At 38.7% G+C, this 18,951-nt stretch overlaps 1 protein-coding gene across 2 annotated transcripts in view; it reads right to left on the bottom strand.

The window, feature by feature from the left end:
* Positions 1–785: 785 nt before the first annotated feature.
* sbf2 (SET binding factor 2) overlaps positions 786–18,951 on the bottom strand; it is a 588,991-nt gene continuing 570,825 nt past the window's right edge. For both annotated transcript variants that reach the window (XM_087996565.1, XM_043705904.2), the window contains 7 exons: positions 17,389–17,516; positions 17,020–17,259; positions 15,787–15,894; positions 6,460–6,644; positions 5,178–5,265; positions 4,797–4,928; positions 786–2,107 (listed from right to left, as the gene is read on the bottom strand). In XM_087996565.1, the coding sequence (XP_087852691.1) occupies positions 2,009–2,107; positions 4,797–4,928; positions 5,178–5,265; positions 6,460–6,644; positions 15,787–15,894; positions 17,020–17,259; positions 17,389–17,516 (980 nt within the window). In that variant the 3' untranslated portion in view covers positions 786–2,008. The remainder of the gene's footprint in view (positions 2,108–4,796; positions 4,929–5,177; positions 5,266–6,459; positions 6,645–15,786; positions 15,895–17,019; positions 17,260–17,388; positions 17,517–18,951) is intronic.

Here is an 18,951-nt window from a genome sequence, read left to right on the forward strand (position 1 = left end):
ACTCAGAGGGTGGTATGTGTATGGAATGAGCTGCCAGAAGAAGTGGTGGAGGCTAGTACAATTGCAACATTTAAAAGGCATCTGGATTGGTTTATGAATAGGAAGGGTGTGGAAGGGTATGGTCCGGGGGCTGGCAGGTGGGACTAGATTGGGTTGGGATATCTGGTCGGGATGGACGAGTTGGACCCAAGGGTCTGTTTCCGTGCTGTATGACATCGCTGGTTTTCAGACTGGAGGGAAATACTCGATCATTTCCCAGTATTCTCTGCTTTCTGTTTCTTAACTAATTTCATAGTCACATTTTTGATCAGATTTTATTTATTGTATTCAGGTTTTGACACAGATTCTTAAACTCGATATGATGCCCTCAACAGAATGATAAGTGTTAAAAGGCTATATTACTGAGAGGAGGTTGCATATATTTGACCTGAATTCCCTTGAGTTACAAAAGATCGAGGAAATACTTGAAGTGACAAAGGAATTCAACAGAGTGGAAGCAGATGAAGGAATGGCAGCATTATCAAAGCATTAGAGTTAGATCATTTAGGAGTTTAACAAAAGGAGCACTTTTTCCACACAAATGGGAAGTGAAAATTTGGAAATATCTCTCTCCAAAAAGTTATCCCTGAAGCTTATCCCTGACATTTTCAAGACTAAGATCAATTGACTTTTCTTAATCCCTTGCTGAATTTAAATAATTTTCATTTCATCAAGTTGTTTTACAAGCTCTTTAGTGTAAGCAAGTCATAAAATTCAATGTCACAAAGAAATTTACATAAAACTGATTGAAAAAAAATTAGTGATGTTGCTTTTAATTCAACGAAGAACTAGACAATATCAGTATTTTACAAAGTAGATGAACGGTATATACAAACTTGACAAATTAAAACAAGGTTATGTGCAAATTGAAGATCATTAGCAAAGTCATATTATTGGAATGGTGAAAAAGTTTCTGACAATCCATTCACGCTAACATTTTAGTAGACGTATGCCTCATAGTGAAATGGCACACCTGTTGTTTTACCTTAGCTGTGCATGATAATTCTTTTGAACTCATATGACTTAGTACATGAACTTAATAGATTTTTTTGAGTGCTCCATAAAACATTAAGTGGTTAAAATTAGATTTATGAATATCCAGCAATTCCGGGAAGAGACATATAATCAAATTAAGCCATATATACAATTCTTTGAAAAGTACAAAGGTAATAAACATGCTGCATGGACTCCACAGAAACTTGTCACAAGCTACATAAAATTTATAAAAGTCTCCAGTTTATAGCTGGGAATTGTTAAAATGTGGAATAAAGTTTTCAGTAGAGCAATAACACAAAGCCTTCAAAACTATTTTTTAAAAAAAATATCAACAGTAAAAAAAAATTAAAAAAGGTTACTCATTTTTAGTGTGCAAAACCTCTTTAAATATCAAGGTAAGCTGAAAAAACGTTTGTCTGTTTATATACATATTCTACAAAACTGACAAACAGAACAGATCTTAATTATGAATGTTATTGCACTCTAATTTCTGTTTCACACGAGTGCAAACATTCCAATGTCGTTTGCAGATTTAGTGCTGCTCCGACAGATTTTGTTTTTGCTTTAGGTACTAATGTGCAGTAAAGTACAATATAAACGTTATTTACAAGTTATTTGGACAGTTTTAAATTCATGCTATCCACAGTGCTTCTAGACGTCAATGATTGAAAACTGCAAGCAAGACCATCAAAGCAAAGGATCCATGACTATATTACAGTATATTAAAGACTTTAGTGGCTGAAGTTTACATTTCACATTGTTAAAGCGCAATGGGATGTGTTAAGATATCAGAACCAGTTTCTTTTGCTGAAGCTGCTTGCCAGATTCTTCTGTTGAACGTTCCGTGGTTTTCACCTGTTTGACTGATATAATCCTTTAACACCTTTATTATCTTGTTTATTTATTTCAGTGGCGCTGAGTTTTAATCTCGTGACTGGTGGAATCCCACCTGGTCTTTTTAAAATACATCTTGTTAGGCATCTGAAATGCAGTTCTGGATCTTATCCATCCACTGTTGAGCAATCTGTACATCTTGTGCACAGAAGTTATAAACACGTCTACTTGTCTTCAACTGCGTTAAAAGGAAAAAAAAGTCATTCAAATTAAAATTTTAAATAGAAAAACAATGTAATTTCTTTACCAAATGTGTTTATGTCTTTTGGAATTGCATATTCTCCAAGACAGCGCATCATAAAGTACAAATGAGCTAAGCATATGAAAAAGAAACTACAGAAATATGTCACAAGCTACATTAAACTTAAAATGTATCCAATCCTTAACTGGAACTTGTTAAAACAAGGAATAAGTCCTTCTAGGTAGGATTGTGCAGATGGTTAGGATCTATGAGAATATAAATTAATAGGTCAGGACTTTTACGACATCCCATGATTAGGAAACTTACATTTCTCTTATACATTATTTATGTTTACAGTTCCTGTTGTGAACTTTGCTACTTAATTCAATTAGAACATACTGAAATTAAATTATCAGATTCTTATTTTTTTTCCCAGAGTAGATACAATAGTTATACAGTTTTAATGCCATTCTATCTCAACCAAGTAATTAGGGGAGGCAGCTATTTCTGTAACTTGGTTCACAGAACTATTTTTACTTTAAAAACAGATGTGAACAGTAAAGGATACTAGTAAACTAAATGTCTGTATATGTTTACTCAACTAAAGATAGCTTCTGAATGACCAGTTTGACCTTTGGATTCACGCCCCAGTCCTGCCAGCCGCCAGTAACTAAACAAGATATGTAAATCCACTAGGATGGCTGGAACACAGCTTATGTCCAGAAATGTTATAGGTAAATTCATGTGACAGTTGAATTCACACAATATTAATAGCTCACCTTCTCCAGAAATAATTTAAAAAATAATCAGTGCTTATTGAATATTGCAGATGCTGGAAATATTCAGCAGCTCAGGCAACCTTTGGTGGACATAAAAAAAATTAGCATCTTCGGGTGAAGATTTCAAATTAATTAAGTCCCAGGCAGTCTACATCATGCCATTTCTCAGTTGTTTTAATCTGCAGTATTTTAAGTTATCTTTTCACTGCTTATGGAAAAGAAAATCTCATGCAATCAAAATCAATTAAAGTAATGTACTTTATTAGCAAATAGCTACCTCCAAATAGTTTTCTGTGTAAGTTATAACTATAATAATAGTGAAGAACTAGAAACAATCATGATCTGTTAAAGGAAGTTAAATTAAATACAACTGCTGAGAAAACATCAACCAAATCTTACTCCTGTCAGTCAAAGGTAATATGCAACTGTTGCTTTGCAACAAAAATTAACCTTGTATTATTGTTGTAGTGTTGGTCTTGGGTCAGTTAGCTCAGTTGCTGGATAGCTGGTTCATAACAGTGCAGGTTCAATTTACATTCTGGTTCAAGTTACCATCAAAGTCCCATCTGACCCCAGGTTAAAACACCACAAGTCCACCAGCCCTCTGGACTATGGCAATATTATTTTAAAGAGTGGCGGGGGGGTTACTGGATCCAAGACGTTAACTCTGCTTCTCTCCACAGATGCTGCCACACCTGCTGAGTTTCACCATCAACTTTTAATCTAATGTCTGATTTCCAGCACTATTTTTTAAAAAAATGGTTAGAGCAAAAAGCTTTGTAGACATTTAATTCACACAAATATTTATGATGATGATGGAACTCCACTTTCAATGCATATTCTGGGATCAAAACAAAAAAAAATCAACGAGAACAAAAGTTTAAATGTCTACACTACTATTCTTTAAACATATTTATTAATTTGACAACCTGAAGTATAGCTTACTGATTCCTCACTGTTTGGTGATGCACACTATTTACTTTCATCCTGTTTACTTATATGACTTTCAGCTGTGCATAGTAGATAAGTGATGTAATTTATTTTTTGCAGCAAAGTGTTATGTATTCTTGTGGGATTTCAGCGATGCATGTTACACTGATGAGATAATCTAATTCTGTTTCAGCTGTGAAGAGATATTTATAATTTTGTTGAATTAGAACATTTGTAGCAACATGTTATCCAACTTAAGATCCATGGGCGATACTTTACAACCAAACACATCAAAGCCATATTGGATACAAGTAGAAGTATGAGATACCTAGGGGTGAGAGAGAACTAAAAATGCTGCACTTGACCCTGTCCAATTGGCATCGATGGGCATAAAGAGGAATGCTAAGAATGGGGTTACCAGAATGTTAACTACTTGACTCAGGTGGAAATCCAAGCATGTACTGAAGTAAAATAGAAATGTTGCAGTCTTAAAAAACGTCAACAATATGGTAGGAATTATAGAGAGATCGCTTTTGTTCATTGGAAATGTTTGGACTTAGACACTGAATAATAGTATCAATTTTTGGAAATGACACCAAACTGGATTGTAACAAAATATCAGAACACAAAATCAAAATACTGCAGATTCTGAACATTTGGAACAAAATTAGAAGTTTATGGAAATATTCAGCAGTTTAGCATCTGTGGTCAGAAACAAAGTAAACATTTCAGGCTGAAAATCTTTCATCAAAAACTAGCTCAGAATGGATTTCAAATTCGCTTTACTATGTGATTCTTTTTTGGATTGATCGAAAGGAAAATCCTGTGTTAGCATATAATCCCTGACCAGAAATTCATCCATACACAAACAGTGAAAATGTTCATTTACATTCATCCTTACAGCTGCACTTTTGGGTTCCAAGGAGATGGTCAAATATTGCCTTCATTGCTTTTGTAAAATATGTGATAAAACTTACATCAAAGAATGCTCTCTCATTTGAATGCTTAGATGCGCCTAATGTTGATGATGCTGGAATAACAGACTCAACCTCAGCCAGGTCTATGAATCCTCTAGGGTTTGTATCTTCACCAGTGTCATAGTATCGCAACTAGAAGATGAAGTGAATGAACCAGTTATAATAAGCTCCTGCTTTTAATTCTCAATTATACTGCTAATAGGCTGAAATTGAATTCAAGAATAATGAGACTAAAGGAAACACACTCTACGGAAAATCCACAGCTTATGTAATGTAAAATAAAATTTAGAATTCTTCTGCATAGTTTTCAGTTATAGCTTGAATGATTAAGAAGTTCTTGTATAACAGCTTGCCTAAATTGTCTTCATGTATGAATTGTACCTGGTGTTTAGTGACATCGAGAACAAACCATCGAGGTTTCCACCCTTTCAGTAAAGCACCTCTCTTGTAAAGTACGCCTTCAAATGATCTACCAAAAATATAAATAAAAACATCAGGTGACATTTGACAGACATTTGATTATTTTAAATAAATAATTTAAAAGGTCATAAATCTTTAAAGTTTCAATAATCCAAAATATCAGTATATTTTCTAATTAAGGTTCATATGGTTGACATTTTGCACTTTGTACCTAATAGAAATTGGCAAATGTTAAATAGAGATATATAAGACTTTATTCATTAGATTCAGAGATTTAATATTAATTAACAATTGCTGAGAAAGGAAATATTTTGTCAGTTTTTCATTTTGCATTCATCAGGCCAATTTGCAAAAAATGCCAATTTAGAGAAAAAATATTTTTGCGAAGAAAGTGGAATCTGATTGGAAGAGGCGTGGCATGGAAAATGCATCAGTTAATTGCAAAGAAGTTCCGATTTGGAACCAGCAATTTGAATTAAGGCACTGCCCTGAGAAATGAACCAGTGAATGGCTGTTATTTGTTTTGTTGAGTTGATGGTAGCATTACATTAGGTATGTAGTTCATATTTCTCAAAGACTGGTAGATTATTTAAAACAGCATATACCTGTGGCTGTTCATAACAAACAAGGTATTGATTATACCCAATGTTAGGTGCTTTTGTGATTAGTCAACACTTACTAAGTAATCCTGAGTGTGAGAATAATTACATTGACAATTAATGTAAGATTGACAGCTAGCCTTGCTGTGGCTTGCTTGCATGCACTGGAATCTCTGTATATTAATAACAGGGCCCTGTGCCTTGCAGACAAAAAGAGCATGTACACACACTGCCCTTGTTTCAGCTCCGTAAAATAGATGATAGCCGTTCTTTACTCAGGTTACTGCCTTGACCAGAGTCATCAGTCTGGTTGAAAATTTCAACAAAAGCTTGGCAGTTAATTGTCAATCATCACTAACTTGTGCACTCTCCTTGGCAATGCCTCTACTGAGAGAGTCCACTAACAAACAATCAGAACATTCCTTCTATATATTATAGGTGCTGTTTTCAAATTGGTATTTTTACAAATTATACCAATGAGTGCAAGATGAAAGCTTTCACAAATGTGTCTTGTTTTCAGCAAAACTGAATATCCATTATAAGAATGAAAGCCTAAACATAAAGTTGTTGACTCAAACAGATTTTTCTGGGGCTTTGGGAACAGGGAAAGTGATAAGCTTATGCAACTTGGAATATGATCAGACCTGTTCTCCACATCCTTTGAAGAAAACTGATTATATAGAGTGGCTGCTCTCCTCGTATTTACTCCATTAGACGGTGATGTGGTGGTGCTCCGATCATTCTCACCAATCCCATTGTCTGCCAAATGTAGCATAGACCTTCTTTGAAAGGATTGCAAATTAGATGCCATGAGTGATGAAGCAGCTCTCTGTTACAACAAAAGTGAAAAATGAACTTTAAACAAAAAATTCAGAAAAAGATTCAGTAATGCACTGCTCCTGTAATACCTTCCATCCTATTAACAATTTGCTTTCAGGTATCTTCACATAAGCATTTTGTAAACAAAATGAATAATTCTATGTTAAATATTTAACTTCCTCCATTTAAGTCTGTTCTAGCATCCAAAATGCTTCTCACCAGGAGTTTAAAAATTCTAGAAGATGTTCCACAATAAATCATGGATAACGTACTCAGGGAAAAACTACAAAAGTAAAGAAAACATTGAAACTGTTCAGTCTCTCTACACACAGAAAGAATTAAGGGTATGAGGGCAGTGATGTGTTCAGGACACAGTGAATGGGAGCAAAACAGCACCTCCATAAATAACAAAATTCAACGATCAAAGAGGAAGAACAAGGGTAAGTTAGATTTAAGTTAGAAATAGAACAAAAATAGGGATCGGCACTTTACCCTCTAGAACCCTTTGTTCCATTCAATCAGATCATGGATAATTTATGTCCTAACTCTACGTATCTAACTTTGCTCCAGATCCCTTGATATCTTAGCAGAGATGCATCTATCTTAGTTTTAAACTAGCAATTGACTCACCATCAAATGCCCTGTGTAAATGAGTTTCAAACTCTTCCACTGTTTACATGTAGAAATGCTTCCTAGCTTTAATCTTGAAAATCTAACTTTAATTTTCATACTATGCTCCCTAGTCCAAGATCTCCCAATTAGTGAAAATAGGTTCTTTCTATACTATCAATTACTTGCAATTTCTTCAAAACTTAATAAATCATCCCTTCATCTTCTCATTTCCAAAGAATATATGCTCGTTCATGAAATTCTTGCCTTGTAATTTAACCCACAGAATCTAAGTATAATTCTAATAAATCTAGGCTGCAGTACTTCCAAGACCAACAGACCCTTCCTCAGGTGTGCTGTCTAAAACTGCCCGTGTAATTCACTTGCGTAGCTAGGGCTTTGTATAACTGCGGGTCACTTCTAATCTCCTGTATTCTAGACTTTGAGAGCAAAATACCAGCATCCCATTAGAGTTTCTGATACCTTCTGTTTCTTAACTTCCCTTTTCTTTGCTCTTCTGTTTGTATTCCTTTCTTTTTGCAATATATTTTCCCCTTTCACCTGCTGTGTTACTTAATTCTGTTAGGAAATTACAGGAAATGGGCACGGGGCAGACTACTGAAGAAGCCCAGAAGAAAAGTTGGAATTTGCAATGGAACAAATAGAAAGCAAAACATGTTTGGAAACTGTTATTTATGACTGATGCAAAGGAGAAGTAGCTACAAATTCTCCTGCATGCCAGTGTCATGTCTGAGGCTTAAAAAGTGCACTGTTGCTTTAAGTCTCACTACTACATGGGTCACAACAAAAAATAAAAGTTATTTTTCCATAGTTCAAGACAACCATTTTGATATTATCCATATCAGACTTTAAATAACAAGATCTATCCACCAAAAGTTTCTTAATAAACACAAGAATATGTTTATCAAAACAAAATAAATTCAATAAAGTTTCAAATAAATTCAATAAAGTACTACCAATCGCTTGGTAGTACAGAACTTGAGTACTGCTGAAAAACTGCCAGACTTTGGTCAGTACATTGCCGAGAAATGAATCAGCAGATAGCTGTCAACTATTTGTTGGGTTGAAACAGACACAGTATCTGTAAACAACTTAGCAGGTCTGGCAACATTTGTGGAGAGAAGCAGAGTTAACGTTTCAGGACCAGTGATCCTTCTTCAGAACTGTATCGATAAATGTTCTTTTGTCTGCAAAGAACCTCTGTGGTAATATGTATAGTTTCCAGTACATACAAAAGTACCCACTGTGATCCCAACTGCTAATCCTAAACTTTTCCAATAGCAGAATCACATCTACAGTTAATCCTTCTGGTGGCGAACATGATTTGCATAGTAGAAGTGTGAAACAGCCAGCTTCACCCTGTTATTCGTCTAGAGTAATTTGAGATGGACTAGACATTTTTCAGGACTAAGTGTGACCACCTTAGGGCGTTTCATGAGTTTGCATGATATATCGTAGGAATTATCTAATCAGGATAGCCATTATCACACAGAATGGCTTTGATATGCCCTATTTCAGTATCAAGTTTGCTGTACCTCCAAATATTGGTGGATCATATCAAACAGCATAAATCTGTTTCCAACAAGCAAGGTCCTGACCAATTCCAAACCAGCCTATGTTTCAAAACCAGTGTCAACATTAGATGTGATTTTGCAATTAGGTAACATTTGGTAAATAATGCTGAATGTTCAAAGAATTACACTGTCAACTAATTTAGGGTTGTCAGTTAGGCTTGCAGTGTGCCACACAACATGGACTGGAAACTACATATATTAATACACAAAAGTCCTGCACTTTGCAGATGAAACACTACATTTGTACTTCAGCTCAACAAAACATGTGACAGTCTTTGCTGGTTCATTTCTCAAGGCAATGTCCTGACTAATCACAGTCAATTTCCATGCTTCAAAATTTAAACAAAGCCAATTAACTGTCAATCATCATTAATTGTTGCATTCTCCCCTCATGCAGTATAGATGCTGTTTAACATCAACATGCTTGTAGAATGGCCAGAGTGCTAGACAAAAGGCTTCAACAAAATATATCTTAGTACGACTGAAGATGCAATAACAGTCCTGCACAGCAGGTACTATCAAAGTATAAATGCTTATCTTAATAAGTATCCTCAAATCTCACACATAAGCACATATACACACACCAGAGGTTGGTTTTCTAAAAAAGCGGGGAGACCATAAGACATAGGAGTGGAAGTAAGGCCATTCGGCCCATCGAGTCCACTCCGCCATTCAATCATGGCTGATGGGCATTTCAGCTCCACTTACCAGCGTTCTCCCCGTAGCCCTTAATTCCTCTAGACAACAAGAATCTATCAATCTCGGCCTTGAAGACATTTAGCGTCCCGGCTTCCACTGCACTCAGTGGCAATGAATTCCACAGGCCCACCACTCTCTGGCTGAAGAAATGTCTCCGCATTTCTGTTCTGAAATGACCCCCTCTAATTCTAAGGCTGTGTCCACGGGTCCTAGTCTCCTCGTCTAACGGAAACAATTTCCTAGCATCCACCTTTTCCAAGCCATGTATTATTTTGTACGTCTCTATTAAGTCTCCCCTTAATCTTCTAAACTCCAACGAATACAATCCCAGTATCCTCAGCCGTTCCTCATATGTTAGACCTGTCATTCCAGGGATCATCCGTGTGAATCTCCGCTGGACACGTTCCAGTGCCAGTATGTCCTTCCTGAGGTGTGGGGACCAAAACTGGACACAGTACTCCAAATGGGGCCTAACCAGAGCTTTATAAAGTCTTAGTAGTACATCTCTGCTTTTATATTCCAACCCTCTTGAGATAAGAGACAACATTGCATTCGCTTTCTTAATCACGGACTCAACCTGCATGTTTACCTTTCGAGAATCCTCGACTAGCACTCCCAGATCCCTTTGTGCTTTGGCTTTATTAATTTTCTCACCATTTAGAAAGTAGTCTATGCTTTTATTCTTTTTGCCAAAGTGCAAGACCTCGCACTTGCTCACGTTAAATTCCATCAGCCATTTCCTGGACCACTCTCCCAACCTGTCTAGATCCTTCTGTAGCCTCCCCACTTCCTCAGTACTACCTACCTGTCCACCTAACTTCGTATCATCGGCAAACTTCGCTAGAATGCCCCCGGTTCCCTCATCCAAATCATTAATATATAATGCGAACAGCTGTGGCCCCAGCACCGAACCCTGCGGGACACCGCTCGTCACCGGCTGCCATTCTGAAAAAGAACCTTTTATCCCAACTCTCTGCCTTCTGTTAGACAGCCAATCCTCAATCCATCCCAGCAGCTCACCTCGAACACCATGGGCCCTCACCTTGCTCAGCAGCCTCCCGTGTGGCACCTTATCAAAGGCCTTTTGAAAGTCTAGATAGACCACATCCACTGGGTTTCCCTGGTCTAACCTACTTGTTACCTCTTCAAAAAATTCCAACAGGTTTGTCAGGCATGACCTCCCTTTACTAAATCCATGTTGATTTAGTGAGACAGTGAGGCCTGCAGATGCTGGAGACCAGAGTTGAGTGTGTGTTGCTGGAGAAGCACAGCAGGTCAGGCAGCATCCAAGGAGCAGGAAAATTGACGTTTTTGGCCGGAGCCCTTCCTCATGCCTGCTCCTCGGATGTTGCTTGACCTGCTGTGCTTTTCCAGCAACACACTTCCTAAAAACGTGCTTTAGCCAATGTGTTATTCTTGACAGGTCAGCGCAACATCAAGGGCCGAAAGGCCTATACTGTACTGTAATGTTCCATTTCTATTGACAGCAAAAAGAACAAGCAGAGAATGTTCTGGCATGTCTAGTCATTAACTGTGCATGATTCTAATGTCTTCCAGACAAATTGGCTCAGGAAATACAATCTTGAGATGTTCTTTCTATCACTCTCTAGAGAAAACAAATAGGTTTCGCCCTGAATTGATGCAGTGAATTTTCTTTTCAGAGCTGGTAGAGATCAATTATTCATTGCAAAGTTCCCTCCAACTGAAGCAGATAAAATAAAAACCTCTCAAAGCCTATCACTTTCGAAAGAACAACCCCACCTAGGCACACCACAAGGCAAGGAGTTCTCACTAGTCATGTTATTTCTCGGAAACCTTTTAAAAAAAGGTCTGCAATGTTCACAGTGAATGTTTAGTGACCTCTTTTAAAGAAGCTAATCCAGATATGATAGAGAATCTGAAATAAATTATTTTAGTTTTGAAATCTTTTGAAACTTAAGCCCTCCATGCAATATTAAGTTAGAGGATTACGGAGGCTTTAAAACCCAGAAATTATGATAAAAAAAAATCAGAAAGAAAATAAACTCTGAGGGAACTAGCTAGATGGACAGCAAGCACTTCTTTGAATATTTAAGAGTGGGGTTCGCATTGAGTGAGTGCATGAGAGTATGGGTCAGTGGGTAGGTGAGTGTGTAGATTGTGAGCAAGTGCTTGGGTGACTGAACGGCTCCCTCACCTTCAATAATGGGGGCGGTGGGGCAGCTCATTAGTGCAAAAGATAAGGCTAAAGCATTTGCAACAATCTTCAGTTAGAAGTGACAAGTGGATCATTCATCGTAGCCTCCTTTCCCAGAAATCCTCAGCACTTCCGATGCCTGTCTTCAGCTAATTCAATTTACTCCACATTATATTGAGAAATGGCTAAAGACAATTGGATCCTGCAATATCTCTGGACTCTGACCAAATTTTGGTAATAGTGCTAAAGACTTGTGCTCCAGAACATTTGCAACCTTATGATTAGATGTTCTAGTTGCAACACTGGTAGTTACCTCGCGATGTAAATAGTAATTGAAAGGATCATCAACAGTACCATCAAATAGGTTCTTCTCACCTGCTTACTGACACCCAGTTTGGATTCTGTTAAGACCATTAAGCTCTTGAATACATTACAATCTTGGTCTAAACATGGACACGAACTGAACTCCATAGGTGATCAAGTGTGACCGCGCTTGGATGTGAGCATAAGAGGTACAGTTAGTAAGTTTGCAGATGACCAAAATTAGAGGTGTAGTGGACAGCGAAGAGGGTTACCTCAGATTACAACAGGATCTGGACCAGATGGGCCAATGGGCTGAGGAGTGGCAGATGGAGTTTAATTCAGATAAATGCGAGGTGCTGCATTTTGGAAAAGCAAATTTTAGCAGGACTTATACACTTAATGGTAAGGTCCTAGGGAGTGTTGCTGAACAAAGAGACCTTGGAGTGCAGGTTCATAGCTCCTTGAAAGTGGAGTCGCAGGTAGATAGGATAGTGGAGAAGGCATTTGGTATGCTTTCCTTTATTGGTCAGAGTATTGAGTACAGGAGTTGGGAGGTCATGTTGCGGCTGTACAGGACATTGGTTAGGCTACTGTTGGAATATTGCGTGCAATTCTGGTCTCCTTCCTAACGGAAAGATGTTGTGAAACCTGAAAGAGTTCAGAAAAGATTTACAAGGATGTTGCCAGGGTTGGAGGATCTGAGCTACAGGGAGAGGCTGAACAGGCTGGGGCTGTTTTCCCAGAAGCGTCAGAGGCTGAGGGGTGACCTTATAGAGGTTTACAAAATTATGAGGGGCATGGATAGGATAAATAGGCAAAGTCTTTTCCCTGGGGTCAGGGAGTTCAGAACTGGATGGCATAGGTTTAGGGCGAGAGGGGAAAGATATAAAAGAGACCTAAGGGGCAACTTTTTCACGCAGAGGGTGGTACGTGTATGGAATGAGCTGCCAGAGGATGTGGTGGAGGCTGGTACAATTGCAACATTTAAGAGGCATTTGGATGGGTATATGAATAGGAAGGGTTTGGAGGGATATGGGCCGGGTGCTGGCAGGTGGGACTAGATTAAGTTGGGATATCTGGTTGGCATAGATGGGTTGGACCGAAGGGTCAGTTTCCATGCTGTACATCTCTATGACTCTAAGATAGCACTTTATCAAGTGTGGTATGAAAGAGCCTGAGAAAACTGGAATCAATGGTAATCAGATGGAAAACTCTGCTGGTTGGCACCTCACACAAGGAAAAGATGGTTAAGATGATTAGAAGTTAATATCTCAGCCCCAGAATATCTCAACACTACTCCTCAGGGTAGTGTTCTGGTCCAATGACCTCCCTATCATTGTAAGGTCAGAAGTGGGTATGTTCACTGACGGTTGCATAATGTTCAGATACTGAAGCAGTCCATGTGCAAATGCTATAAGATTTGGACACTATCCATACTTGGACTGACAAATGCAAGGTAGGAGAAAGTGAGCACTGCAGATGCTGAAGAGGAAGGGTAGAAAAGGATGGCGCTGGAAAAGGACGGCGCTGGAAAAGGACAGCAGGTCAGGCAGCATCTGAGGAGAAGGAGAGTCGACGTTTTGGGTATAAACCCTTCATCACAAATGTGGAAGGAGAAGGGGGGGGCGATGACAGATAAAGTTTGGGTGGAGGGGGTAGGTGGGAAGGGGACAGGTGGATACGGGGGGGGAGATAGTTTGGTAGGGAGGTGCAGATAGTAGGGAAGGAAGATGAACAGATAGGACAAGTCAAGAGGGTGGTGCTGAGTTGGAGGGTTGGATCTGGAATGAGGTAGAGGGGTGGGGAGATTTGGAAAATAGTGAAGTTGATGTTAATGCTGTGTGGTTGAAGGTTTCCAAGGTGAAAGGAGGTATTCTTCCTCCAGTTGGCGGATGGATTTGATTTGGGGGTGGAGGGGGCCCAGGACTTGCATGTCCTTGGGGGAGTTGAAATGGTCCGCCACGGGCAGTAGGATGTTTGGTGTTCCCCACCCCCCCCCCCCCCCCCCGAGATGTTCCCTGAAACGCTCTGTGAGTTGATGTCCTGTCTCCCCGATGTAGACGGGACCATATCGAGAGCATGGACGCAGTAGATGGGGTGGTGGACGTGCGGGAAAATCATTTACATCTCTTGTGGCGGCAAGGGCAGGTGCCGGATGGGTTGGTAGAGGGCGTGGACCTAACAACGAAGACATGGAGGGAATGGTCTCTATGGAGTGCAGATAGGGGTGGGGAAGGAAACATATCCTTGGTGGTGGGGTCTGTCTGTAGGTGGAGTAAATAGCAGAGGATAATGCACTGTATCTCGGGATACATGGGGTGTAACATGAGGACGGGGTGGGGGGAAAGAGTTCTATTCTTGTTGTGGTTGGAGAAGTGGGGTTCGAGGATGGCGGTGTGGAAAGTGGAGGAGTTGCACTAGAGAGGTTTGTTGATGCAAGGTAGGATTTGCACCACATAGTTATCAGGCAATTACCATCTCCAACAAGACAGAAACCAAGCTTTGTCATTTGACATTTGATGATATTAATACTGCTGAATCCCTTACCATCAACATCTTGAGGATTATCGTTGATCAGAAGCTAAACTTGACTAATCATATAAATACTGTGGTCTCACCTGGCAGTGTACTTACTCTGAGCCAGGGTGTCCTGAGTTCACTTCCCAGCCATTCCAGAGGTGCGTATTATATTTTTAGATTAGATTAGATTACTTAGATTAGATTACTTACAGTGTGGAAACAGGCCCTTCGGCCCAACAAGTCCACACCGACCCACCGAAGCGCAACCCACCCATACCCCTACATTTACCCCTTACCTAACACTATGGGCAATTTTTAGCATGGCCAATTCACCTGACCTGCACATCTTTGGACTGTGGGAGGAAACCGGAGCACCCGGAGGAAACCCACGCAGACACGGGGAGAACATGCAAACTCCACACAGTCAGTCGCCTGAGGCGGGAATTGAACCCGGGTCTCTGGCGCTGTGAGGCAGCAGTGCTAACCACTGTGCCACCGTGCCGCCCTTTTCTAAAGTGATTGCTTGGAAAATACCGATAAATATAGTGGCTACAAGAGCAGGACAGTGGGTTGAATCCTGCAGCAAGTAACTTACCTCCTGACTCCTCAAAGCCTGCCCACTATCTACACGGCACAAATAAGGAGTCTGATGGAATACTCTCCACTTACCAGATTTTGTGCAGCTCCAACAACATTCAATATGCAGGACACCATCCAGGACAAAACAGCCTACATGATCATCACCACATTCACAAACATTTGCTCCTTCTACCACTGACGCATAATCACAATAGTGTGTAAAGATGCACTGCAGAAATTCACCAAGACTGCACTTCCCAAATGGATGCCCACTATCGTTTAGAAGGATAAGGGCAGCAGATACATGGGAACAACATGCAACTTACCCTCCATGCCACTTACTATTCTGACTTGGAAGCATACTGCTGTTCCTTTATTGTCAATGGATCAAAACCCTGTCACTGCCTGCTAACAAGGCTAATTAGGGATGGACAATAGATGTCGTCCAGTTAGTGACGTCCACATCCCCCACTGTAAAGTTTACAAATATTTCATGTTTTTGAATCTATATATGATCCCTCACTATATCATTGTCTAGCATGTCACCCTCATCAGTGCTCTTGGTTTAGTTTTGTGGTAAAATACTGATATCCATTTCAACCTGAAGATTTTTGCCTTCTGTAAAGCAACACATTGGGTTAGCACCAGTCTCCTAACTGTGACGTACTTACATTTTGCTCTGTTTTTACATCTTCTTTGAGGTTGATTTTTACTCGATCCCAAACTGGTTTCCACCATTCAGGACTTTGGTTCACTTCATTCTCTAGCCTTTCAATCTCCTGTAATTAAATGTTCCAAAGAATTCCTAAGTACAGAAAGTATATCCTTAGAAGCCAGAGTTGATATCAACTCAATCATCCATATATAGAAAACTCATTTGCAGTAATCTAAATGCCACTAAAAACTTAGATTTTTATCATGATTGTTGAAAGTGAAATTTGATACAATAATCTAATTCACATACAGATTTATACTGACAGAATAGAAAAAACAAATAATCTCTCCTCCCACATGTTATGGAACTCCTGAAAATCTAATAACATGGCAGACATAGTCAAACTTTAGGAATTTAAATACCAGTAGGCTTTGTTCATTGAGCATATTCTGTCATTGAGTCAGCTCATAATTGATCCGTGCCTCAATTTCATTAACCTGTCTTCATTCTGCCAAAATCTTGATAGCTTCCCTGAGCTGAAAATGTGTTGCTGGAAAAGCGCAGCAGGTCAGGCAGCATCCAGGGAACAGGAGAATCGACGTTTCGGGCATAAGCCCTTCTTCAGGGCTTATGCCCGAAACGTCGATTCTCCTGTTCCCTGGATGCTGCCTGACCTGCTGCGCTTTTCCAGCAACACATTTTCAGCTCTGATTTCCAGCATCTGCAGACCTCACTTTCTCCTCATAGCTTCCCTGAGGACAATCAATCGATTCTAGAGTATTTGTACTAACTCTGTATCCAATAGTCTTGTGAGAGAGAGAGAGAGGATTTGACATTTCCATTTCCTCTTGTGTGGAAGAGTGTTTTCTGAATTCACTTCTGAATGGCTAAGTTCTAATTTCAAGATTTTGCCCCCTTGTTTTAGATTTCCTCAAAGGGAATAATTTATTTGCATTTACTCTATTAAATCCTTCTGTCAGTTTAGGTATCACCAAAGGATCAACACCCAACCATTCAACTACTGATCTCTATACAGTGACACTTTTATGGAATCTTTAAAATACATTTTACAACCAAATCCTTAGTCACAAATGTTAGCTTAATCAGTTTTTCATGTTGATGATTATATCACCATACATTGAAGAGTCAAGCAAATGCATTCGTCAAATAAAACTGTGTACCCTTAAACCCATTAGTTGTTTGCTTGTTTCTTATTTAGTGCCACTAAAATAATTAAAATTTGGGTTACCTCAAGCAGCCTGGTAATGGCATCTGGCTGTACTTTACTGACATTGTCATAACATGGCCACACTACTTTTCTGAGAGTTTGTGGAACTGAACCATCTGTCTGTTCTTGTTCCTCAGTAACACCTCCTTTCACAGTTGCCACGTCCCAATCATACGAAGGACCAGTGGAAAGTGTTTCTCCTGTGTAGTAATCCCACTTCTTCAGAGCAGAAATATTTATGCAGGGCCTTAGTATATGTTTCTACAAATAATAATAATTTACTGTATTATTTAAGAAGAAATAAAGCTAAAAAAACAAAAACAAATGCAGATTTTATACTGATGAAAGTGATTTTTAAAAGAATTAATACAATTATATAACATATCATACCTCTCCTTCTTCTGGACTATACAGATAGCTGAAGAAAACAGGCCCTTTCTTGTGAATTCTGTCAATGCATTCCCAAATACAGAGACCTTTTTTTGCTTGTTTGTCCACCTTGTCCTCAAATAAAATTCCTAGTAAAATGAATCAGTATCCACATTTAATGCAAATTAACATTTTGAAGAAAACGGAAGACAAACAGTCTCAACAAAGTTCAGAATAGACTTAATCCAATGTTTAACGGTGTGGACTTGCTGAGCCAAATGGTCTGTTTCCACACTGTAGGGATTCTAAAGTCAGTGATTTACAACTTGCACATTTTTTTGGGGGGGGGGAATCAGTTTTATTTATAAACAGGCCCAGAGCAATTTTAATTCAAGGTATGCTAAAGCAAGAATCAATGCAGGAGATAAAAGTTAAGTCAATTATTTTGCATAGGAATCGTAGATGTGAATTTGAAAATGGTATCAAATTAAGATGACTTCCAGGCATTCACAGAAGTGATGTGAACAAGCAGGGGAAGCATCTAATCACATTAGTTATTCTCACAGATAGCAAATTGCATTGTTTCATTTAAAATTTCATAGGGTGCAAAATAAATCAATGGGGAATGCACATGGGAGAAAGGCAGAAGCTGAAAGATCAAATTTAAAATAAAATAATCACATGAACTAACAATAGAGAGATTGCATTCGAACAATGAAAAAATGTATGCTTAATCAACTTGCAGGGTTCCAAGAAACTGCTAGGGTGTATTACTCACAATGCAATATTATAGGACAACAAGCTGCTTTCATTTATGAAGATACTAAGTTTGTATCATTACAGTTAAACAAATCAGAGAACAGTGCTGTACAGCAACAAGAGGCTGTCACCTGGCCCCACTGAGATGGCACCTGATCTTCTGAAGAGCAACTTAGTGAGAGCCACTGTCTGCTGTTTCCTCATTTCCCTGCAAATTTTCCTCCATGAAATATTTATCCAATAATGTCACTTCCATTTTTATTATTTTACTTTGTGAAGGCAGAGAGGACAACAGTTATCATAATTCCACTTCATCAGTCACAAAGCAGCTTCAGTTGATCTTCTTAATTGTAAGCACAACGATATCAATTTACTCTGATAAAAATGCACTTATTATAAATAAAATATCATGACAAGCCATGCAATATCATAACTATAACTCATAACTATCTAGTCTTATACAATGAAAACATTTATTGTGCATTATGGATGATTGTAATTTCTGTGTAATTTCTTTGACTGAAAATCTATAAGAGCTCACTTTGTTGAAAGCTGTTGACAAGATCCAGTGATTTGCAATGCATGGATTATCCCTTTCCTGATACCAATTTGAATTCAGTGATAAATCAAGGAGATGTCTAGGCATTCACTAAATTGATGTATACGAACAGGGTAAGCACATTAATTACATTAATTATTCTCATAGATAGTAGTATAGCAGGAAGTAAATTGCACTGTTTCATTTTGAATTTCGTAGGGTGTGAAATAAATTAATTGAGAATGCACATGGGAGAAAGGCAGATGCTGAAAAATCATAAATTTAAA

The sequence above is a fragment of the Chiloscyllium plagiosum genome, unplaced genomic scaffold (genome assembly GCF_037043375.1).
Source record: "Chiloscyllium plagiosum isolate Xiang-an unplaced genomic scaffold, Cpla_swu_hap1 HiC_scaffold_18, whole genome shotgun sequence".
NCBI lineage: Eukaryota > Metazoa > Chordata > Chondrichthyes > Orectolobiformes > Hemiscylliidae > Chiloscyllium > Chiloscyllium plagiosum.